Source organism: Naegleria gruberi, assembly GCF_000004985.1.
Source record: "Naegleria gruberi genomic scaffold NAEGRscaffold_41, whole genome shotgun sequence".
Classification (NCBI taxonomy): domain Eukaryota; phylum Heterolobosea; class Eutetramitea; order Acrasida; family Naegleriidae; genus Naegleria; species Naegleria gruberi.
Window position 1 is genome coordinate 86,067 of NW_003163286.1, and position 20,213 is coordinate 106,279.

Consider the following 20,213-nt stretch of genomic DNA (forward strand, 5'->3'; position numbering starts at 1 on the left):
AGTCTTAATAATTTTTTATTGAGGTTTTTGGGTAATGATACGTAGCCCGTCTAGCTCAGTCGGTAGAGCGCAAGGCTCTTAACCTTGTGGTCGTGGGTTCGACCCCCACGGTGGGCGATTCGTATTTTAATATTTTCCCTATTTTCGTTTGTATATATCTCAGGTCTTTGCGATTCTCTCCTTTCTTTTTACATTTCTAACCAAATCCATTTTAAATATAATCCTAAATATAATCTTCTAATTATTCACTTTAGGATATCTTCTTTCTGTTCCTAATTATTGATCATAATTGTTTGGTAAGAATGATGGCAACGATTTCCTTCTACTGATCATGACATTTTTTTTAATATTAAAAATTGTAATCTTTCCTCCTTTCCTCATCGTCATCATTGCCCAGAAAGCTTCAATAAAAATTCTTTGAACTGTCTTTTAATTCACACAAGAATAATCCCTTTCCAATTTTATCAAAACAATAACTTGGTATTGTGGTTTTCGAGAATCTGAGGAAGTGGAGTATTTAGGAATAGGGCACAAAGCACTACCAGGTAAGCTATTAAAAACTAGTGTAGCGATTCTTGCTTATTGCCTATGGCGGACTGATGTGGGGATGTATCCGAAGTAAGTGGCGGAAAAGTTAACACAAGTCTGAAACCAGTGGAACCACTTCCAATCGATCTTTTCCTCGCGCCAAATTCTTTTTCAAAAATTTAAATTCAAAAAAAGGAACAACACTTTTATGCCTCCACGTGGAACCACAAGTAAATTCTTTCAAAAGAAGCAACAACGAGACAGTAGTAGTGAAGAAGAATCATCTGAAGCTTCGGAAGAGGAGGAAATCAAGACAAGAGTAACCAGAAGTAAAACAAAACCTTCTACATCAAAGAAGGCTTCTTCATCGACCAGTAATAAGAAGAAAAAACCAATAGACGAGGACGACGAAGATTTTGAAGTGCTCTCTTTCTCAGAGGAAGATACTAGTAGTGAGGAGGAATATAAAGTAGCAAAAAAGAAGAATACCAAAGCAAAAGCAACAACAAAAACAAAAGGTTCCCAATCAAAATCAACAAGAACAACAAAACGAAAAAAGAAGGAAGAATCAGACTCATCAGAAGGAGAAGAGGAAGAAGAACAGCAAAAAAAGAAGAAGAAAAAGACAACAAAAAGCAATCCAAACGGACCAAAGTTAACAGAAAAGCAAAGAGAGGAAATGAACCAGATCATAAAAAAGATCGGAGAAAGTAAGAAGTTGTTCATAGGATGTCATGTATCTTATGGATCTAAAGGTGTGGAGACTGCACCTATTGCTGCCTATGAAACAGGTTGTTATGGTGGATTTGCATTCTTCTTGGGAAATCAGAAAACTTATAGTCAGAAGGAATATACAGACAAGATGGTGAGCACATTTATCGAGAATTGTAAAAAGTATAATTATGATCCAAAGAATTTACTGCCACATGCCAGTTATTTGATTAATTTAGCCAATCCTGACCAAACTAAATTGGAAAAGTCAAAGACATTATTCTTAAGTGAGTATCAAAAATGTGAAAGATTGGGAGCTGTTAGATATAATTTCCATCCTGGCTCAACTGTGGGTGCTACAACACTGGAAGCAGGTTGTAAACAAATTGCAGAATGTATCAATTGGGCCAATGAACAAACTGTTGGTGTATGTTCAGTTTTGGAGTGCACTGCTGGTGGAGGCCATTCAATTGGTCACAAGTTTGAACACCTTAAAATGATTATCGATCATGTTGAGGATAAGAATAGAGTTGGAGTTTGTCTCGATACTTGCCACATGTTTGCAGCTGGCTATGATTTGAGAACACAGGAAGGTTGTGAAAAAGTTTTCAATGAATTTGATGAAATTGTTGGATTCAAATATTTGAAAGGAATGCACTTGAATGATAGCAAAGTAAAATTAGGTACCAAGAAGGATCGTCACGAGAATTTAGGAAAAGGTCATTTAGGAATCGAAGTATTCAAATATATTGTAAATAATGAAAACTTTAGAAATATTCCAATGGTTTTAGAAACACCTGAAGGATTATATGCTGATGAAATACAGGAATTGTATAGTTATTATAATGAAAAGGAAGTTAAACCTGAATCAACTATTGATGAATAATTGATAGTATTTGAATGTAAATATTGATTGGATCTAATTTGATTATTAAATAATTTTAAATTATTATTTAATTCAAAAAAGATATTTTACAAAAAAATGGCTCAATTTCCACAATCCATCACACTGGAAGGCAAGTATATCACTCTCAAACCATGCTCTCCCGACGAAGATGCAGAAGAATTATTCAATACTAGTCACGGAACAGAACACAAACTTTCAATTTGGCAACTTTTACCAATAGGTGAGGATGTTATTCAATTATTATTAATATTAAATAATATAAATATTAAATGATTTAATTGATTGAATAATAACAGGACCATATGCTGATGTGGAAACATTTAGAAAATTCCTCACCACTTGGTGCACTGCAACAGATAACAAGAATAGACCAGAACATGTAACCTTCACTGTTGTGGATAACAAGAGTAAGGCCAAGATTGGTGGGCTCACCTTTATGGCCATCGTACCAGAGCATGCAAGATTGGAAATTGGATTTGTTTGGTACGGAAAGGATTATCAAAATACATTTGTCAATAGTGAATGTAACTTTTTGTTAATGAGCTATGCCTTTGAAGTGTTAGGATATCAAAGAGTGGAATGGAAATGTGACAGTAGAAATGGAAGATCGAAAGGTGCTGCTTTGAAATTGGGTTTTACCTATGAAGGTACTTTTAGAAAACACATGATTGTCAAGAATAATTATAACAGGGATTCTGATTATCTTAGTATGACAGATACTGATTGGAGTACTAAGAAACAAGCATTACAACAGAAATTATCCTACACTGACCAAGACATTCAACAACACAACCAATTCTTTACTCACATTAAGAAACAAGTTAATTCCTCCTCTCAATCCAAAAATGCTCGATTGAGTAAACTCTGATCGGTGAATATTTGACTATTATAGAGCTGGATATGCCACTAATATATCCAAGAGATGATTTTATTTTGGGCATCAAGACTAGTTACCGAGTTTTCAACAAACATCATTTCCAACAAGTAAAAAAACACTCAACATCTGATATTCCTGCCACTAGTCAACCAATATTTAAATATTCAATCATGCCGATACATTCTATGGAAAATCGTCTCGAAGAGATGGACGAACTCAGAGTTAAAAAACGGAAATCAGTTAAGGAACTTTCCATTCAAATGGACCTGGTCAAAAGTGTGGTCAACTATAAGGATAGACCCGATAAGAGACAACAAGCAGCTCCTCAACTCTACGACAAGAAACAAAACATGGTAAAGAATGAAGTATCCTCGCCCAACACTAGCTCAATTACTTCTCCCAAAAATAGACGAGCAAGTGTTGGATTCTTTCTGCCCTCACAACGTCAAACTGCCATGATAGATTCAGATTCAGATTCGGATGACGATGTGATTAATATTAAGACTCCACAAAGTGCTAGAAGTAATACAAGTAGTTCACAATCTAGGTATCCAGTGACAGTGCCCTTGTATGAAAGAAGAATACATTCGGCTAGGTCAAGTAGAGTGAGGAAGTTTGCTAATTTTTGTTGAATTCATTCACTTGCTAATTGTAAATTTGAAACCATAAACTAAGTTTGATGATCTTTAGTTTTTATTACATCAAATAAATTTTAAAACCTAATTGTTTTGAATAATTAGAAGTTTTAGGCAGATAGTGAACATTGAAGTAAATTATGTAATCTTGCATAACTAGCTTCATAATCATCGGTCATGATTGCAATTTTCGAATTGTCAAATGAGAATGTTAATTGCATTACAAATTGGAGAGAAATCAAATTGTTGGACGAAAGGGCAAACGAGAATGGGATGCCTACCGATTGCATCCAGTGAGCATTCTTTGAAATTAGTCCAAGATAATGATCTCTGTTTTTGAATTCGATTTCATCAAAGTAGTAAATTACATGATCATAGGATTTGAGTTGATTTGATAAAATTCTCTTTGAATCTTTTGAGCGAATGAGCCTTCTTGGTATTTTCATCAGTTCTATATCAATACTTGGATATTTGGAAGTAAAATCTATCATATAATCTCTAGAATAAAGTTCTGAATATGAATTGTGGAATAGTATGAGGAATTTACGACCATAAAATTCATTCTCCATTTCTTTACATCTAATGTCAAAGGGACAAATAATATCTGGAAATGAAATCTTAAACTCGTCAATTTTTTCAAAATAAGGCTCTCCTGTTTCTGTATTCAAAACAAAAAAGAGATACTTGTTGGAAATGAGCCCTCTCTCAATTAGAAACATTAGAATTTCCCATCCTGATCTGATTAATTTCCTTAAATTCCTTTCAATTAATGGTTTATACTCCAATCCAAATCGTTCAGAATATTCCAGTAAAAACTCCAAATGACCCTTCTTCAGAAATGTAGGCACAACAATACAGCACTCTTCCAATTCCTCAATACTCTTCAATGTATAGCCCATATCCAATAACTTGTACGATAGAGAACTATTATTTGATTTCACTGCCTTCACCAAGAGAATATTCCTTTCAGCAACAGATTGAATGGCTCTATCAACTTTCTGAATAAATGGATCAAAGAATGCAGTTCCAAAAAACGAAGCAAATGCCTTTGATTTCAATCTCAAATCTCTCTTATTACATGGTACATTGAGAATGGCTCTTGTAAATCCCTCAAACATATTCAACATCACCCTCTCAGAGAACACTTGCACATAATTCCTCAATGATTTTCCAAACCAAGGTACGTTTAACATTAATTTTCCATCAAGATACTTCTCATCAACTCTACACATATCATGAACAAGATGATCTGCCATAATTTCATTCTTTTCTTCATTCAAACAAACTCTCATTCTAATATACGAAGAATAATCATCCAGCAGTTCACTAATAAACAATGAAACTCGATCTCCCTTATAATCAATCAATGAAAATCTAATATCACTCATCAAAGAGGATGGAAATTTAAATTCCTTCAATCTGTTTGTCTGTTTGTTTATTTCCTCCTCTTCCTCTTCCTCTTCGGCTTCATCTTTCCCATCATTAAATTCATATATCAAACTCCTCTTCAATAACATTCCCATCTCATATTCAGCAGGATGAGAGTGAGAAATAAATTCCAACCAACACGAAAACATCCGATCTTCAATCTGTTTCGGATTCAATAATTCATTAATTCCCTTGCTTACTTGTTGATGATAATTTTGGAGGAATTTCTTGTGCTTGATGAGAAAATTCCATTCCTTGCAAACGAGGGAATAAACTAGAAAGACAGCGTTTGGCATTCCGAAAGTAAAGATTTCAAAGAGTGCATCTTGATACATTTTTTTCAATTTTGAAAAGTAAATATTCTAAAAATAATAAATAATATTTTTAAATACTGATTACAAAAAATTATTATTTTACATTTTTCCTAATATATTAATTACACTTAGTTATTTTACAATTGATAAGGTAACCAAATTCTGTCTGGAATTGGTGGTTCATGATCTGCCAAGAAGGCAGTTGAGGAAGTTGGATTTAACATCATGAGTTGCATGTCAAATTCATTAATTCCAACACCACTCATATTGAATGGACAAAGACAAGGTCCAAATGATCCAGTATTCGAAATATTCATGCTACTTTCAGGTAAATTAGAAAGTGGAGCATCTTTAGAGCTGAGAATTCTCTTTCCATCTTTTAGAATTCCCAATCGAATCCAGAAACATCTGTCATATAATTTCAAAAGCCACAAGTCCCATTTTCCATCATTAGTTGTTTTGAAATAGTCCTTTCCTTCACTTGCTGATCCAATTTTAGAATCCAAATCAAAGTAGACCTTATCGAGCTCTGCATGACTCGAAAAGACAATGAAATTCTTATCTTCAGGTACTTCATCCGAATTGGATGTCTTTTGTTGTAAATTCTTGTAAGTGTACTTGTTTCTGATACTTTCTGGAGCATATTCAATGTTACCAACGAGAGTTTTCTCATCTTCACCCAATCTGGAGTAGGCCTCTCCTGAAACAATATTTTCGACACCTTGTTGTTGAAGCTCCATGGCCATCTTCTTTCCAAATAGAGCTTCCTTAACAGGTTGATTCAAATAAAAGGCCATATCTGAAAAACCATACTTTTCAATTCTGTCCAACAATTTCTGAACTCCCATGCCAAATGGATATTGTAAAACGTGATGAGCTGGAATGCCCTTCTTCTTGTCCTCAACTTTCGTCAATGGAACAAGTTCGAGTGCCTTGATAACATCCTGAACAAAGTGTTGATGATTGCAAGTTTTCAAATTGTACACATTGGTACCATTCCACAAACTACAAACTTCTGAGAGTTTGGATAAGAGTGCAGTAATATTCTTCTCTCCTTCCACTTTCTTAAGTGTAATGTAGTGGAAATGAGGATTGAAACGAAGCAGACCTTGAGGAGGTTTTCTAGATGGAATAACGAGTGAATTCTCCTTCCATTCTAAAAACCAATTTCCAATCATGATACCAGTTCTCAATAATTTGTACCTATTCGTGTCTTTCATTTCAATCATGAATGATTCGCTAAATTCAAAAACTACCAATTGACATTGTAAATAAGCTTCTTCCTTCTTTGAAGATCTACCAAACAATTTTGCCAAATTTGATTTCTTCTCTGGTTCGCACTCTTCACCATCATTGAGAGCAATGGTTCCAGACTTCTCACCAGTTGGATTATCAAAGAAGAGATAATTGTAACAATCAGGAAGTGCCAAATTCTCTGACATGAAAATCTTTTCCCTGTGTGAAAAAATTCTTCTATCAATCGGAGCAAGTTTCTTGAAAACATTCGAAACCAAAACTCTTTCCAACTCGCTCAGCTGCTTAAAATCAATCAAGAGAGGTAAACGTTCTGACAATTGAACACTCACAAAATCAATAGTAATATTTGATGTAGTGGCATGTGTCTGCTCAGAATCTGGAAACATCTTTTCAATATTATTTGTTTGTTGTGAAGCTGCCTCTGAACTAGAAGTTGCATCAAATTTCACATCAAATAATTTCTTCTTCTTTCCACTACTATTCATCTTCTTTTGAATAATTGTATCAAAAGATGAAGGATCTGTCAATAACAAGTAAATATTCTTATATCTTGACTTGTACTTTCCCAATTGTTCAATTAATATCAAATCATTATTCAAAATTTGTGGGAAAACTGTTTGTCTAAGTGATTTCTCATCAATTGGTCGAACACAATTATCAAGATCACTATTAACCAGACAGGAAACTAGACGATCACGACTCTTCTTTTTTTCTTTACCATTTGATGAAGAGGAGGTGGAAGAGGATGAATTATTCATCATTATATTTTCCATCATGCTATTACTTCCAATGGAATCGAGTGATGGACGAATCATACTATTCGAATCTGATGATGAAGATGAATTAAGATCTGCTTCCTCTGTTGAATTATTGATCATGGGAATGATGCTTCCATTTAGTGCCATTGATTTTCTTGTTGTATATCCAACAGGTTTTGGTGGTCGATAATTGACAGGTGAAACATCACTTGGTGTTGTGGGCGTAGTTGAATTTGAAGAGAATGGGGATTGATTTCCAAAGGATGTTTGTGGACTGTTGGGTGAATGTCCTTCACTAGCAGAATTTGAATGTTCAACTGCACTAATAGGATTATTCGAATTTGGACGAATCATTGATGAATCTCTTCTAGTGACTACAATACCAGTTCGATTACCGAATCTACTTGTTTTTTCCAAATTTTCTGATGAAGCAGATTTCCTTGTTATTGCTACTGAATCCTTTCTTTGATTACTTGGAGAAATACTTGGAGAAGAAACATTATTCGAAACTGTTGTTCTCGTTGTTAAAACTCCTCCCATTTCTACATTTTCCAACTTGTCTTGAATTTCCATTAGATTCTTCTGATGAGAAATATGTTTTTGAATTGATGAATAGATTAGTTCGGCTTCGTCTTGGGAAATAATATTCTCCAAATCTGAAACTTCGAATTGGACAAGAGCAGAGCCATCCCACGATTCTTGTTTTAGAGTTGTTAATGTTGATTGTGAAAATCTGTAATTTAAAGTTCTTTCCAAGTGTCGAAGAAAGGAAAGAAAATCACCAGTTGACCAACGAGAAATTGGTTTAGATTCATCAAATGGAAGATCTTCCGATAATGTATCTTTTGTAAATAATAAGTGTTTGTGCAATGGGTGAAGTGAGGATGACAAATTTTAATGTATAACACACAATTAGTTTCGAATAGAGATCAATATAAAGTTATTCGAAACTAGAATACAAACCTTCTGAAGAAGCAGAAATAAACATTTTGCAAATTGATTACCTCTGAGTTACACACAAAACACAAAAACCTCGATTTTTTTTTAATTCTTCTTCTGTGATGCAACTACATACTCGATTGACACCTGACAGTGAAATTTGAAAATAGGAATCATTTGCTCAGTCTATCTGACACGCTACAATTAAAAATCCTCTACGCAAAACTCTTCTCCTTCCTTATCAAAGCACCGAAGATGAAATTGGTAGCAAACGAAAGAGCATTTCTTCTTGACTTGGTTGACTCGACAATTCAGTACAATGTTCGATATTTTCAAATGAAAATGATAACGAACTGGAAAGAATAATTGATTAGAATCAGGGTTCTGCACATGAATATTGAATTTGGAAATAAACCAATATATTATTTGTTTTTGTTTTCAGTCATATACATATCAATTTTCAACTATTAATATAGAACCCATACTTTTATTTTTGAAAAGTTTTACTTTGCACGCCTCAGCACATTGTGCTAAGGTGATTAGAACCAAGCTAGAACCTGAGGCATTCTATTCAACCAGTGGTCAGTGTTCTTTTTGTTTAATTAATATTCAATAATCAATATTATTGCTATTACTCTTGTTTGTAGAACGGTATGTTTTTGATTTACATCATAACTTGCAATTAAACATCCCGGCACGATTCATTCACAAAACATCATCAGGATGTTTTTTTTTCATCAAATTTTTTAAATTTTATTAGTAACGGTAGTTTTGTGTGATTCATGGCTCATCAAGTGTCTTTTTCTTATTTCATCGTAACCTCACAATGTGAGGTTTTGTGCAGAACCCTGATTAGAATGGATCTCGCTTTGGTGTTTGATTGGATATTATGATAATCATCACTATTGATTACAAAGAATAGTATAGTTTAGGATAAATATTGTTGAGCGAAAAGAATGAGAAAGATCTCTCTTGGACGTTTCGTGTAAAATGACTTCGACTAGTATTTATGCATGTTGTGTTGACTATTGTTGAAAGGTTGTATCGCTGGTACAGAGTTTCGAATAAGTGTTTGGAGAAATAGGCTAAAATACCGACCCTTCAACTCGTGTCGACACATCTCAAAAAGAATCACTACCATTTACATTATTTAATATCCAATTTGTCAGACCTACAATTTTGTAAATTATAAAAATGCAGTGTAAAAAAATATTTAAAAATTATTACAAATTTCAATAAAAATTATTTATAAATTAAACAAATGAATTTCGATGATCTTGATTCACTTGTTTGTAAGGTTGTTCAGCATCTCTTTTCGGTTCATCCCACATAAATACTAATTTGGAACATTCATTACTTCCAAATTTGGCACCATCTCTAATTGCTGCTTCGAATGGATGACTCGTTTGCACCCCAACTTGTTCATTCTTTTCCTGTTCTCTTCGAACTGAGAATTCGAGTGAGTTTTTTTCAGCAAGTTCGAGGATTCGTTTACATTCGCCTGAACCTTTCTCACCTCCTTCTTGAATTGCTTTGAAATCTTTATAAAATCAAAGATTGGAAAGTGAGAATAATATTTCAAAAGGAGGAGAACTTACAAGGATGTGAAAAGAAGGCTGAGGAATCGTTTACTTTCGGATTGGTGGGAATGTCATGACGAGGATCGTAATTGGAGCTTGATTTGACTGCATAACATCTTCTACTGCTGTAGAGGAAACTATCTTTGAATAATCTACTCAAAAAATTAGAGTTTTTAAGCATTTCTTTTTTGAATATTTTACAAAATAATTTCGTCCAGTTTCTTTTAAAGAAATTTTACAAATTAGGATTGTACATCATCATTTGGGCAATCCATTTATACTATTACATTGAGGTCAATTGAGATATCTCTTAAGGATTGATCCCATTAATTTTACAGAGATAACAAAAATGATTCAAAAAAAAATGTCACTTCTCAACACATCTCAGTTGAACATTACTTCACCATGTCATCCTCTATTATTTCAATTAGGAGCCCTTAATTACGAGCCAACCATCACCCCAAACACAACCATCTGTCCCGATTCAATATTTACTCCAATCATTTCATCAATTTCGACATTTCTCTGTCTTGTCATGATTTTTTTTAGTATTCCAATGATAATTATCAAAAGAAAGAGTGGACATATTGTGAACCGAAATATAATATTAATAGTAGTTGATTTGATATTTAATTCGTATTTTGTTTTGAATACTGGAGTGAGGTATATTGTGGGAAGGAGGAATTTTGGTTGTTTGATTTATTCGATAACGTTTTTTGTGATTCCTCCTTCGATATTTATGCCAAATATATTGAAATGTTGGAGATTGTTTTGTTTGGATAAGATTAATTCGATGATTTCGAATACTTTAAACGAAAGTTTGGATCATCAGCTCAATAATAATCAATTGACCAATTCTATAACAAGACAACACACAACAGATCAAATAGCAATCGAAAAGGCATCCATTCCAACCGAAAGTACAAAACAATTATCACCCAAACAGAAACGATTCATTTCCCTTCTCAGATTTACAACCAGTAATTCCTTCTCAACTGTTTTTTACATTATCATTATACTATTCCACTTGGTGTTGTGGCTTATTTGTGGAGGAATTGATTTGGCAACACCAGGAAGGAAACTCTTCCTCGCCGATGGAAAATTATTGGATCCTCAATTTGGTTGCATTTTAGGATTGGGATCAATTGTTGTGGTTGCTGGTCAGTGTGTGGTTTACTTGGTTATTGAGCTGATTGTGTTGGGGTTGTGCTTTTATTCTGATAGAGATACTTGGAAAATTAAGAAGGAAACTATTATATGTGCTATATTTCAATTGATTAGTTGTGTATTGTTTGCTGTTTTAGGTAATATTGATATTGTAAAGTATTTAGTGGATAATTTGGTGCCGTATGGAAATGTTTTGGTGGCATATTCATTATTTGCAATATTTGTGTCGGTGGTTCTTCCAATTTTCTATTCCATTCGAGAAGATCGAAAGAAAATACTCGATTTGGAAAGTAATGTTGCTGGAGATGTTGAACAATTTTTGAAAAATAAGGAAAATTATGAGAAAATTTTGGATTTTGCAAGGAGAAGTTACTGTCCAGAGAATTTATTATGTTGGAGGGATATTCAGAGGTTTAAGAATTCGTTTCATATGAATGGGAAAGTGGAAGAAAGTGCAAGAATGGGAATTAACATTGTGGAGAGTTATTTGAAATCATGCTCATTGGCTCAGATTAATTTACCCTCCGATCTGGCCTTGAAAGTTGGAGAAATTGAAACATTGCTATCGAATTCACCTAATTTAATTAATCAAAATCTGTTCGATTCAATTCAAAGCCATTGCTTGGTAGATATTCAATGTGATGTCTATATTCGATTCACAGTTCAATCAAAAGGAACCAAAAAAAATCAAAAAGAAGAAACATCAACCCAAATTTAGAAAGTTAATAAATAAAATAAAAAAAATATTAAATAAATTTAAAATAAAAATCAAAAGAGTAGTTGCATTTCACAACTTACTTTGATTTTTATACAATTCATCATCAGACATTAATTCGCATAATAATCCATCTCTCTTTCCCGTTCAACACCTTCTCTGGAACTTCTTCCCATTCTTTCCACCAACAACCCAAATAGTCCCACAGATAATAGATCAATTTTGAATACAATTCTTTCGATTGCACAATAAACACATTATCTACTTTCCCTTATCTCCTCTCTCGAGACACTATCCTCACGATCCAACAAGCAAACTTCTCCTATTAACACACAAAACCTATCATCACCCATCGAAACAATTCTCGCTCAAACACAAAATTCATTTTCTTTTTTAAAAAAATACAACGACACGAATAAATCTAGAGGGAACTCGTTCGTCAATTTTGCAAGATCATCACGTTTGTTTTGTGATTCTTCATCATTGTCATTTTGTAAATCTAGAGTTAGGAGGAGGAGAATTTTAATATTCATATATTACATGATGAGAAGATTATTGGCTAGACTTTCAATGAGAGGAGCTGGAGCTGGAGGGAATGGAGAGGGTAGTGAGGGAAGTTCATCAGATGAAGAAACCGGTTCCATTCTTGCTGAAATGAATTATTCGGAGACTATCAAACCAATGGCGATTGCTACAAATATGCAATTACCAGTTTATAATAATGATTATTTGAAATCTGATTCAACGACCAGATATTATTGTGCCAATTCAATGCAGTATACTGAGAATTCTCACATGTATGCAGCATTGGTTGGTAATGAAATCTTTTACTTTCCATCTGATTATATGGGAGTTAGTCATAGGAAACAAATCCTTTGTTGTAAATTGTCGAGTAGTTTGAAGGATAAGGCTGCTGACACAAACATGATTGAAAAACATCGAGATTTTCGTGTCACAACTGAGATATTTAATACTACTTATACTTGTAAAGATAATGTAAAGCAAGAGAATAATGTATTGTTCCGAGCATTGTGTACAGATGAAGAAAAACACCTTGTCTATAGCTATGGTGGAAGTATTTTCACTTTTGAGCGAAGTCCAACTAATAATTTTCACATTTTCAATGCCAAAAACAAAGAGTATAGCCTAATAGAGTTGAAGGATTCTGAAAACTTACCCAAATTAGAGGGTCACACATTAATAAGAAGAGATGCTAACACATTCTACACATTTGGAGGTTTACTAGAAAAGGCATTTTGTAACAAAATTTTTGAATTCAATATCAAAACTGGTGAGTGGCGAGAGGTTATTGCTACAAATCATGATCAAGTCAAACCAAGATCCTATCATGTTGGGCAGTACGTGAAAAAGCATGACGTTATGGTCATTGTTTCTGGTAAACTCAAAGTTGGTCAATATGCTCCAATGACCGATGAAATTTTGATCTATCACTTTAAGGAAAATAGATTCCAAATCATTACAAACTCGCCAACCCCATTCCACAAAATACCAGCATGCCATGTTATTCATTCATGTAATTTGACTGATAATCAGTTTGCATTTTATGGTGGATGTAAAACAACTGACTATAACGTGGATGAAGATTATGATCCTCATCTATTTGTATTCACTTTTAACAATAGAACTGATAAGAAATCAACGGATTTGACTCCTGTCGTTAGTATGTTCAATTTGCAGGAAAGAATTCCTTCATGTTACACCACCATAGTATATCACAGGAAATTCAAATGTTTTGTTTTACTTGGTGCCAATGCAGGTCAAAGAAAGGATAGACTCAGTTTCTTTTATCTAGATCCAATCTCTTACAATAATCCAATCGAAGCCTTTGTAAATATGAAATCAGTTATGGATTTTGAAGATCATTCCAGATTGCAAGATGTTACCCTTCATTGTACTCATTAAAACAAAAAACTCTCATTTATTTACATTACATTTTCTATCTTATTGTTCAATTCACTGATGAATCATCTAAATTAAATTCAATCAATTTAAAAAGAGAATACGAATAAAATTCAAACAAAAAATGTACAGAAACTCAACTCTCAAGCAACTAGTCCGTTCCGTAGCTAATAAATCCACTTCCGTAAGAAGACTCGGAAAGAACACCAATACCTTGTTCGGATCTTTAAGAGTGGCTTGCACTCATTCCATGACACCATCAGCAGTATCATCATCATCATGTTTTAAAACCTTCTCAACAAGTATGCGTACTCTTGCTGATGAAACTGTTGAAGCCCAACATGTTTCTGAACGTTCCGATGTTATTATTGAAGCTGATGAAAATTTTAGAGCATTTATTGATTCTGGAGAGCCAATTATTGTTGATTTCTATGCTGAGTATGTTTTACTATCGGAATTTGTTAATCATAATATTTATCGTTTTTAATCCTAACATTTATGATAATAATAATATTAATAATTAATAATTGGATGATCAATTTATATTATTGGAATGAACTAGTTGGTGTGGCCCTTGTAAACAATTAGGACCTCTTTTGGAAAAGCATACATTGAAACATAATGGAGCTTTTAAATTGATTAAAGTTAATGTTGATAATCAACCACAAATTGCTGAAGCTTTCCGAGTTCAAGATATTCCACACGTATTATTTATTATGGATAAACAATTGGTTGACCAATTCAAGGGAGCCATTCCTGCAGATCATGTCGAAAAAACTTTGGAAAACTTTGCTAATGTAGCAAGAAATAGAGCCGCCAATCAAAGTGGACAATCTAATGAGGAACAACCACCACAAGTTGATGCTGATTCTCCAGAATATTTGATTTCAATTGCTGGTCAATTGATGGCTAAGGGAGAATTGGAAGAAGCATCAAAAGTATATAGTCAAGTTGTTGAAAAGGCTGTTGATAAGGAAATGCCAGACTATGCAGCAAAGGGTCTTGCAGGATTATTGACCATTTCAATTGCTCAATACAAGATGGATGCTGCCAAGTCAATTATTTCCAGATTGAACAAGGACCATGGTGAATTAATCAAGACTGATAAGGAAATTGTTGCTGCCATTTCACTTTATGAATGTTATAAGGAAGCAGGTGAACAAGTTGTTAAGGCCATTCATGAAGGAAAGACAATTAATGAAATTCAAGGAAATAAGGAAAGAGTTCTCTACCTCTACTTGACAGGACAACAAAAGGAAGCTCTCGAAGCAGGTATTGCACTTTTAAAGAAGAGTGACACAAAGAATGAAGGAAGAACTGCTCTTGTTCACATTTTGAACTGTTTGGAAAATCAAGAAGCAAACAAGAAACTCGTCAGTGATACAAGAAAGAGAATGGCCAGCTTGTTATTCTAAATTGTCTTATTAAATTAACAATTATTGATTAAAACAGAGATAATTATTGTTTTATTGAAAGTGCTTGTAAAACTATTGATTTTACACTGGAATTTGAACAGCTTAATAGTCGTTTCTTCGCACTTATGTAGTCATCACATCTGATAAAGAAACGAGTCATCACATTGTTGTGGCTATCGGAAAGTAACACAATGACCTCATCTGCCAAAGAGCAATCTTCAAACTTTCACTTCATAAACAGCACTTTGAATCACACTAATCGGTCAAACGTCAATCTTTCAAACTCCAACAATTCAAAAAAATTCAATCATACCCATCTCTATTCATCATCCACTACCAACACACTTCAGTGAAAACAAATCCACCACCAAAACAACCATAAACACACTATCAAAATGATCGTTACATTTGCCTCCAATGTAGAGACTCACTATATGGGCTATATTGTGGTATGTCCTGCAGGAGAGAAGGCCATTCTCGATAAGAAGAGAGGTGGTTGGTGTTATATTCACTGCAAATTGAAAACTCCTTCCAATAATAATAATACTGAAAATTCATCATCATCCTCATCTCAAGGTACCTCAACAACAACATCATTCACTTGGGGAACACTTAGAGTACCAGCCATTTACCTCAATATTGATGATAACTTTTCCTCTTCGACTTCTTCCGATCATCATGATAATTCTGATAACAATAACAAATTAAAAACACCTGGAAGTGCCTCTGAGGAAGATGCTCTCAATCCGTTGGAATGTGTCGAATATAAACAACCAGGCAGTAACAACTCAACAACAGGCGCATCAACAACATCGCCATCAACAGCAACGAATAATACCAATTTGGTGAATGGCGCCAAATTTTCTCCTCATCAAAAAGTATCATCATCACCTCAAGGTAAAACAACGACGGAACAACAACATGATACTGATCAAAAGAAGAGACCAGGTAGAACGTGGAGTGAAATTAATCAGGAATTTTTGGATGTTGTTCTTGATGAGAATATGGATGAAGGAGGAGGAGAGGCATCGAAACGATCTTCCACCTCATCAATTGGTTTAATTCAAAATATAAAGCCTACAAAGGATACGAGTAATGCTCTGATATTGGCATCTTATAGATCTTCAATGGATTCAGCAGCTATTTTTGATCAATTGGTGTATCATAACAATACGAATATTTCATCATTGATAGGTGGTGGTGGTGCCAGCAGCAGTTCGAATAATACACCAACAACACCTGGAGGTAGCAATAAGAAGGCTGTGAAAAAAGTGGTCAAGAAGGTTGTACCAACAGTCGAACAAACAATACCAATTATTGAAGAGAATGCTAAATCAACTCCAGATGGTTCTGTTGAACAACAACCAATCATACCCGATAATACTGTTCAACAAATGGAAGTTAAGGAGCCAACAGAGGCAGTAACAGAAAAACCAGTAGAAGAACCTAAAATTGATGCTCAATTGGATACTGTTCATTTAAATGATGATGTGACAAGTACACGTAAAACCATTTCAATTGATTCTAGAGTGAGAGTAGCTCCAGAAGATCCTTGGGCAGGAGATGAAGAAGAAGATTTGGAAACATTTGACACTGAGACAGATGGAGATTTTGTTTTAGAACATTCGACACGTGAAACATTTGACAATTCAGAGTTTGATTTGGAAGAATTGCTTGCTATGGCCGATATGGAAGAAATGGCAAGTTATGAACCTAATGTTGATAGTCAACAAATTGAAATTTACAAGACCAAATTACCTCACTTCTTTCACTTTGATGCAGCAAGTGATGATAGAAAGAACAAGTTACTGCATCACATTGCACTCCAACATGCGGCAAGAAAATTGGTCAATGTGGGTGCTGATTATGATTTGAAATTGGCCATTCAACAAGGATTGGATAAAACCAGAGGAAAAGTTGTCAATAGAAAGGCAACCATTTTCTCTGGAGTTTCACCATTACAATATCAAGATTTTAAAAAGTTTTCAGTGGAAGAAGCTGGAAAACTGGTATCAAGAGCATTTGCTGATTGGTGGAAATTAAAGAAATTTGTAAATTACATGAAGACAGCTCCAGAATTCAAACAACAGAGATTGAGACAAAACTGTCTGAAAGAAATCCTCTCCACAGAGAGAAGCTATGTCAATCAATTGGAAACATTGTACTATGACTTTTTCTTACCAATGAAAAAGAATAACTTTGCCATTTTCAATCACTACAATCCTGCTCCAAATATTACTGCTTCCAATGTTGTTTCTCGTGATGGTCTCACTCCTGAGGAACAATATAACATCATCTTTAGTAATATTGAGCAAATTTTAAAGACCAATACTGCCCTCTTACACGACTTGGAAATGGATTACAAGATGCACTACCCTAAAAATCACTTCCCTTCAATCTTCAAGAAAATTCTCCCATTCTTGAAAGTGTACACTGTATATGTAAATAATTATGATAAGGCTAACGAACTTGTAGAAGAACTCTCTTTGAGAAATCCAAAGTTTAATGAGCTTTTGGAAAGCGTTTACAATAAGAAGAGTGTCACTCTTCAAAGTTTGTTAATTACTCCAATTCAAAGAATTCCTAGACTCAAAATGCTATTCCAAGATCTATTCAGGAGAACTATTCCAACCCATGTTGAATATAGTGTAATTGAAGAAACCTTGGCCATCCTTAATGAGCTTGCCCTCTTTGTCAATGAAAAGAAGAGACACGATGAAAATAATATCATCTTCCTTCGTCTCCAACAAATTTTAAGCAAGAGATATGGCAACTTGGTAACTCCTCACAGAAGATTTTTAAAGCGTGATGATTTTAGAGTTGTTTGCTCTAGAAAATTCCTCAATTCAGATTGCGAAGTTTATCTATGTAATGATATAATGATTATTCTGCCAATGACACCAGAAAGAGGTCTCAGAATAGATTACAGTCATTTGATATTCTTTGCCTTTTCAGAAATGGACATAATCTCTGACGAAGATTTGAATGATGAAGAGAAGAAGGACTTTACCATTCGTGCATTTTTACGTAGTTCAGTTTTTACCTTCAAATTTGAAGCTATCAACGGTACAGAGAGAATCAAATGGGAAAAGGACATTAGAGAATTAATTGATATGGAAAAATCAAGATGTAAAAAGTATGGAGTCAATCCAAGTTTAAAGCAAGATGATAAGAAACCACACGAAGAAAAGAATACTTCTACCTCTTCCGATAAGAAATCTTCGGAGGAAACTAGTCCAAGATCTAACGATTCTTCCTCTACTACCTCCACCTCTTCCTCGTCTGTTCACGTAGCACACAGTTCCCACCATTACACCCAAAGCTTGAGTGGATTGTTAAATACAAGTGGAAACAATGGTTCAGCAAGTCCTTCCCTTTTGGGTAATAATGGCAATGAGTTGTTCATTCAAGAGAAACGTATGAGATTATTCAACAGGTCTAAAATTAACAATTCTAAACTCAGTTCTTCTCAATTACAACACAAAAACTTGAAGCAAGATATGTACTCTTTGAGCAAAGTTGTAAGAGAACAAAAGAACCAAATTGCAGAATTGGAAAAACTCTTAAAAGCCAATGAGGAACAGTATAAGAAATTTGAGCTTGATTATGCTGATGTCGAAAAGAAATTATCACAAAATGAAGAAGAAAAGAAGGTAACTGACACTGAGCTGTTAGATGTCGATTCCAAGATTATGGCAGCTTTGGGTAATGATGCAGACAGTTTTATGGAAATATTTGGTTCTGAGCCAGTTTGCACTTCAACAAAGGAAAAATACCAAAAGCCATTAGAAAGAACGGCAAGCAGCTTTATTATCAACAAATCCGTGAAGGTGGAAGGCAAGAATGAATCCAAAAATGAAGATCTTGAACAAGCTCGTAAGAACCTTGTTGGAGGAAGTGGTGGTATTGATGAGTTGAAAGCTTTTGATAAGGAATTAATCATTCCTTACTTGGCACTGGATGCTAGAAGAACTTCTGATGCTGATTTCCAAATTAGTCATGAAGAACACATGTTGGAGAGTAATAGAGGCTCAAAGACTGCTAGAGGTAGCAACAGCAATAGAAAGACAGTCTTTTCAATGTCTTTTGGTACATCAGGAGATTCCAAATCAGAGAAGAGAAAAACTCTCTTACAAAAAGCCAAAGGAATGTTTGTTGGAAGAAACTCTGACTCTGATCAAGATGCCAAGACTGTTCTAAAAAAGTCTTCCTCCACCGAAAATATCATCACCAATAAGCAAATTCTTCACATTAGACCAAGTGGAACCCAATCACCAGTTGCTGATGCACCACGTTATGGGTTGCCAACACTTCCTGGCAGTACCAACACAATGCCTGCTTTACCTACCTTCCTTTCCAAAACTTCAGCAACAGGTACTTCCACTCCTTCATCCTCTTCTACAACAAATAATGATTCATTAGAATCTCCAGTTACAGAGTATAATCCATCATCATCTCTTTTACGATTCAATAGTAGTGGCAATATGAAATCCCCTCGTAGGAAAGAGGATGTTATTCTCAAATCCAATTTTGATGACAAGAGGCCATTCCACTATAATAAGGAAACAATGGATTCATTCATAGATATTGATGCCAGAGATACCAGACACCAACAAAGAAGAGTTCCAATCAATGCCAGTTTATCTGCCTATGAGGAGCTCGATTTGGACAAGTTAAAACCTCGATCCAATATGGAAAGATTTATGGAAGAAAATGAGGAAATTGAATTTAATAATCCATTATTCAAACTTCGACCTCTTCCTTCTTGGAACACAATAGAGCAAGAAGAATTGAACTTTAAATACAAGGCAGATAGAGTCGTACACGGAGAGGATGTTTACTTTAGAACCTATCCTCTTCCAGTTGTTATTGGAAGAGAACGTGACAAGTATGCATGTCTCTACTTGGAAGATGCTAAGGATTTATTGGATATTGACAAATTACCAGACTCTGTGGACACCCTCAAGATTATGCTAGTTCAAATGCAGAGAGATTTAACTCTTCTCAAAGAACAGATATTCTTTGGAGATGCTCATAAAGTTCCTCAAGGAGTCAACTAAAC

General features: G+C 34.4%; 9 protein-coding genes and 1 non-coding gene across 10 annotated transcripts; 8 read left to right on the forward strand and 2 right to left on the reverse strand.

Moving 5' to 3' along the window:
• Positions 1-44: 44 nt before the first annotated feature.
• On the forward strand, positions 45-117 carry NAEGRDRAFT_t475. The gene has a single exon. It is a non-coding gene; the product is annotated as a tRNA-Lys (tRNA).
• A 598-nt stretch (positions 118-715) lies between these two features.
• NAEGRDRAFT_58770 (endonuclease) lies at positions 716-2,125 on the forward strand (the record flags this gene model as incomplete). Its single annotated transcript, XM_002674143.1, has 1 exon — positions 716-2,125. Exon 1 carries the CDS (start codon positions 737-739, stop codon positions 2,123-2,125), a length of 1,389 nt encoding a protein of 462 aa, XP_002674189.1. The 5' UTR covers positions 716-736.
• A 96-nt stretch (positions 2,126-2,221) lies between these two features.
• Positions 2,222-3,014, forward strand: NAEGRDRAFT_70575 (uncharacterized protein; the record flags this gene model as incomplete). The annotated part of the gene is made up of 2 exons (XM_002674144.1): positions 2,222-2,366; positions 2,443-3,014. 2 exons carry the CDS (start codon positions 2,222-2,224, stop codon positions 3,012-3,014), a joined length of 717 nt encoding a protein of 238 aa, XP_002674190.1.
• Positions 3,015-3,229: 215 nt separating this feature from the next.
• Positions 3,230-3,655, forward strand: NAEGRDRAFT_70576 (uncharacterized protein; the record flags this gene model as incomplete). The annotated part of the gene is made up of 1 exon (XM_002674145.1): positions 3,230-3,655. The coding sequence occupies one exon, from the start codon at positions 3,230-3,232 to the stop codon at positions 3,653-3,655; it is 426 nt and encodes a 141-aa protein (XP_002674191.1).
• Positions 3,656-3,768: 113 nt separating this feature from the next.
• Positions 3,769-5,421, reverse strand: NAEGRDRAFT_70577 (uncharacterized protein; the record flags this gene model as incomplete). Its single annotated transcript, XM_002674239.1, has 1 exon — positions 3,769-5,421. One exon carries the CDS (start codon positions 5,419-5,421, stop codon positions 3,769-3,771), a length of 1,653 nt encoding a protein of 550 aa, XP_002674285.1.
• A 116-nt stretch (positions 5,422-5,537) lies between these two features.
• On the reverse strand, positions 5,538-10,115 carry NAEGRDRAFT_51054 (uncharacterized protein; the record flags this gene model as incomplete). Its single annotated transcript, XM_002674240.1, has 2 exons — positions 5,538-8,257; positions 9,953-10,115. The coding sequence occupies 2 exons, from the start codon at positions 10,113-10,115 to the stop codon at positions 5,538-5,540; spliced, it is 2,883 nt and encodes a 960-aa protein (XP_002674286.1).
• A 612-nt stretch (positions 10,116-10,727) lies between these two features.
• NAEGRDRAFT_70580 (uncharacterized protein) lies at positions 10,728-11,819 on the forward strand (the record flags this gene model as incomplete). The annotated part of the gene is made up of 1 exon (XM_002674146.1): positions 10,728-11,819. The coding sequence occupies one exon, from the start codon at positions 10,728-10,730 to the stop codon at positions 11,817-11,819; it is 1,092 nt and encodes a 363-aa protein (XP_002674192.1).
• A 540-nt stretch (positions 11,820-12,359) lies between these two features.
• NAEGRDRAFT_51055 (uncharacterized protein) lies at positions 12,360-13,739 on the forward strand (the record flags this gene model as incomplete). Its single annotated transcript, XM_002674147.1, has 1 exon — positions 12,360-13,739. One exon carries the CDS (start codon positions 12,360-12,362, stop codon positions 13,737-13,739), a length of 1,380 nt encoding a protein of 459 aa, XP_002674193.1.
• Positions 13,740-13,865: 126 nt separating this feature from the next.
• NAEGRDRAFT_56263 (thioredoxin domain-containing protein) lies at positions 13,866-15,181 on the forward strand. The gene is made up of 2 exons (XM_002674148.1): positions 13,866-14,174; positions 14,299-15,181. Exons 1-2 carry the CDS (start codon positions 13,987-13,989, stop codon positions 15,149-15,151), a joined length of 1,041 nt encoding a protein of 346 aa, XP_002674194.1. The 5' UTR covers positions 13,866-13,986; the 3' UTR covers positions 15,152-15,181.
• A 365-nt stretch (positions 15,182-15,546) lies between these two features.
• Positions 15,547-20,211, forward strand: NAEGRDRAFT_70583 (rhoGEF domain-containing protein; the record flags this gene model as incomplete). Its single annotated transcript, XM_002674149.1, has 1 exon — positions 15,547-20,211. The coding sequence occupies one exon, from the start codon at positions 15,547-15,549 to the stop codon at positions 20,209-20,211; it is 4,665 nt and encodes a 1,554-aa protein (XP_002674195.1).
• Positions 20,212-20,213: the final 2 nt, after the last annotated feature.

Bases quoted from the DNA above. Each gene is read 5' to 3' on its own strand.
- NAEGRDRAFT_56263 (XM_002674148.1), top strand. From the start codon at position 13,987: ATGACACCATCAGCAGTATCATCATCATCATGTTTTAAAACCTTCTCA. The intron at 14,175-14,298 runs GTATGTTTTACT...GGAATGAACTAG, and splicing joins ATTGTTGATTTCTATGCTGA to TTGGTGTGGCCCTTGTAAAC.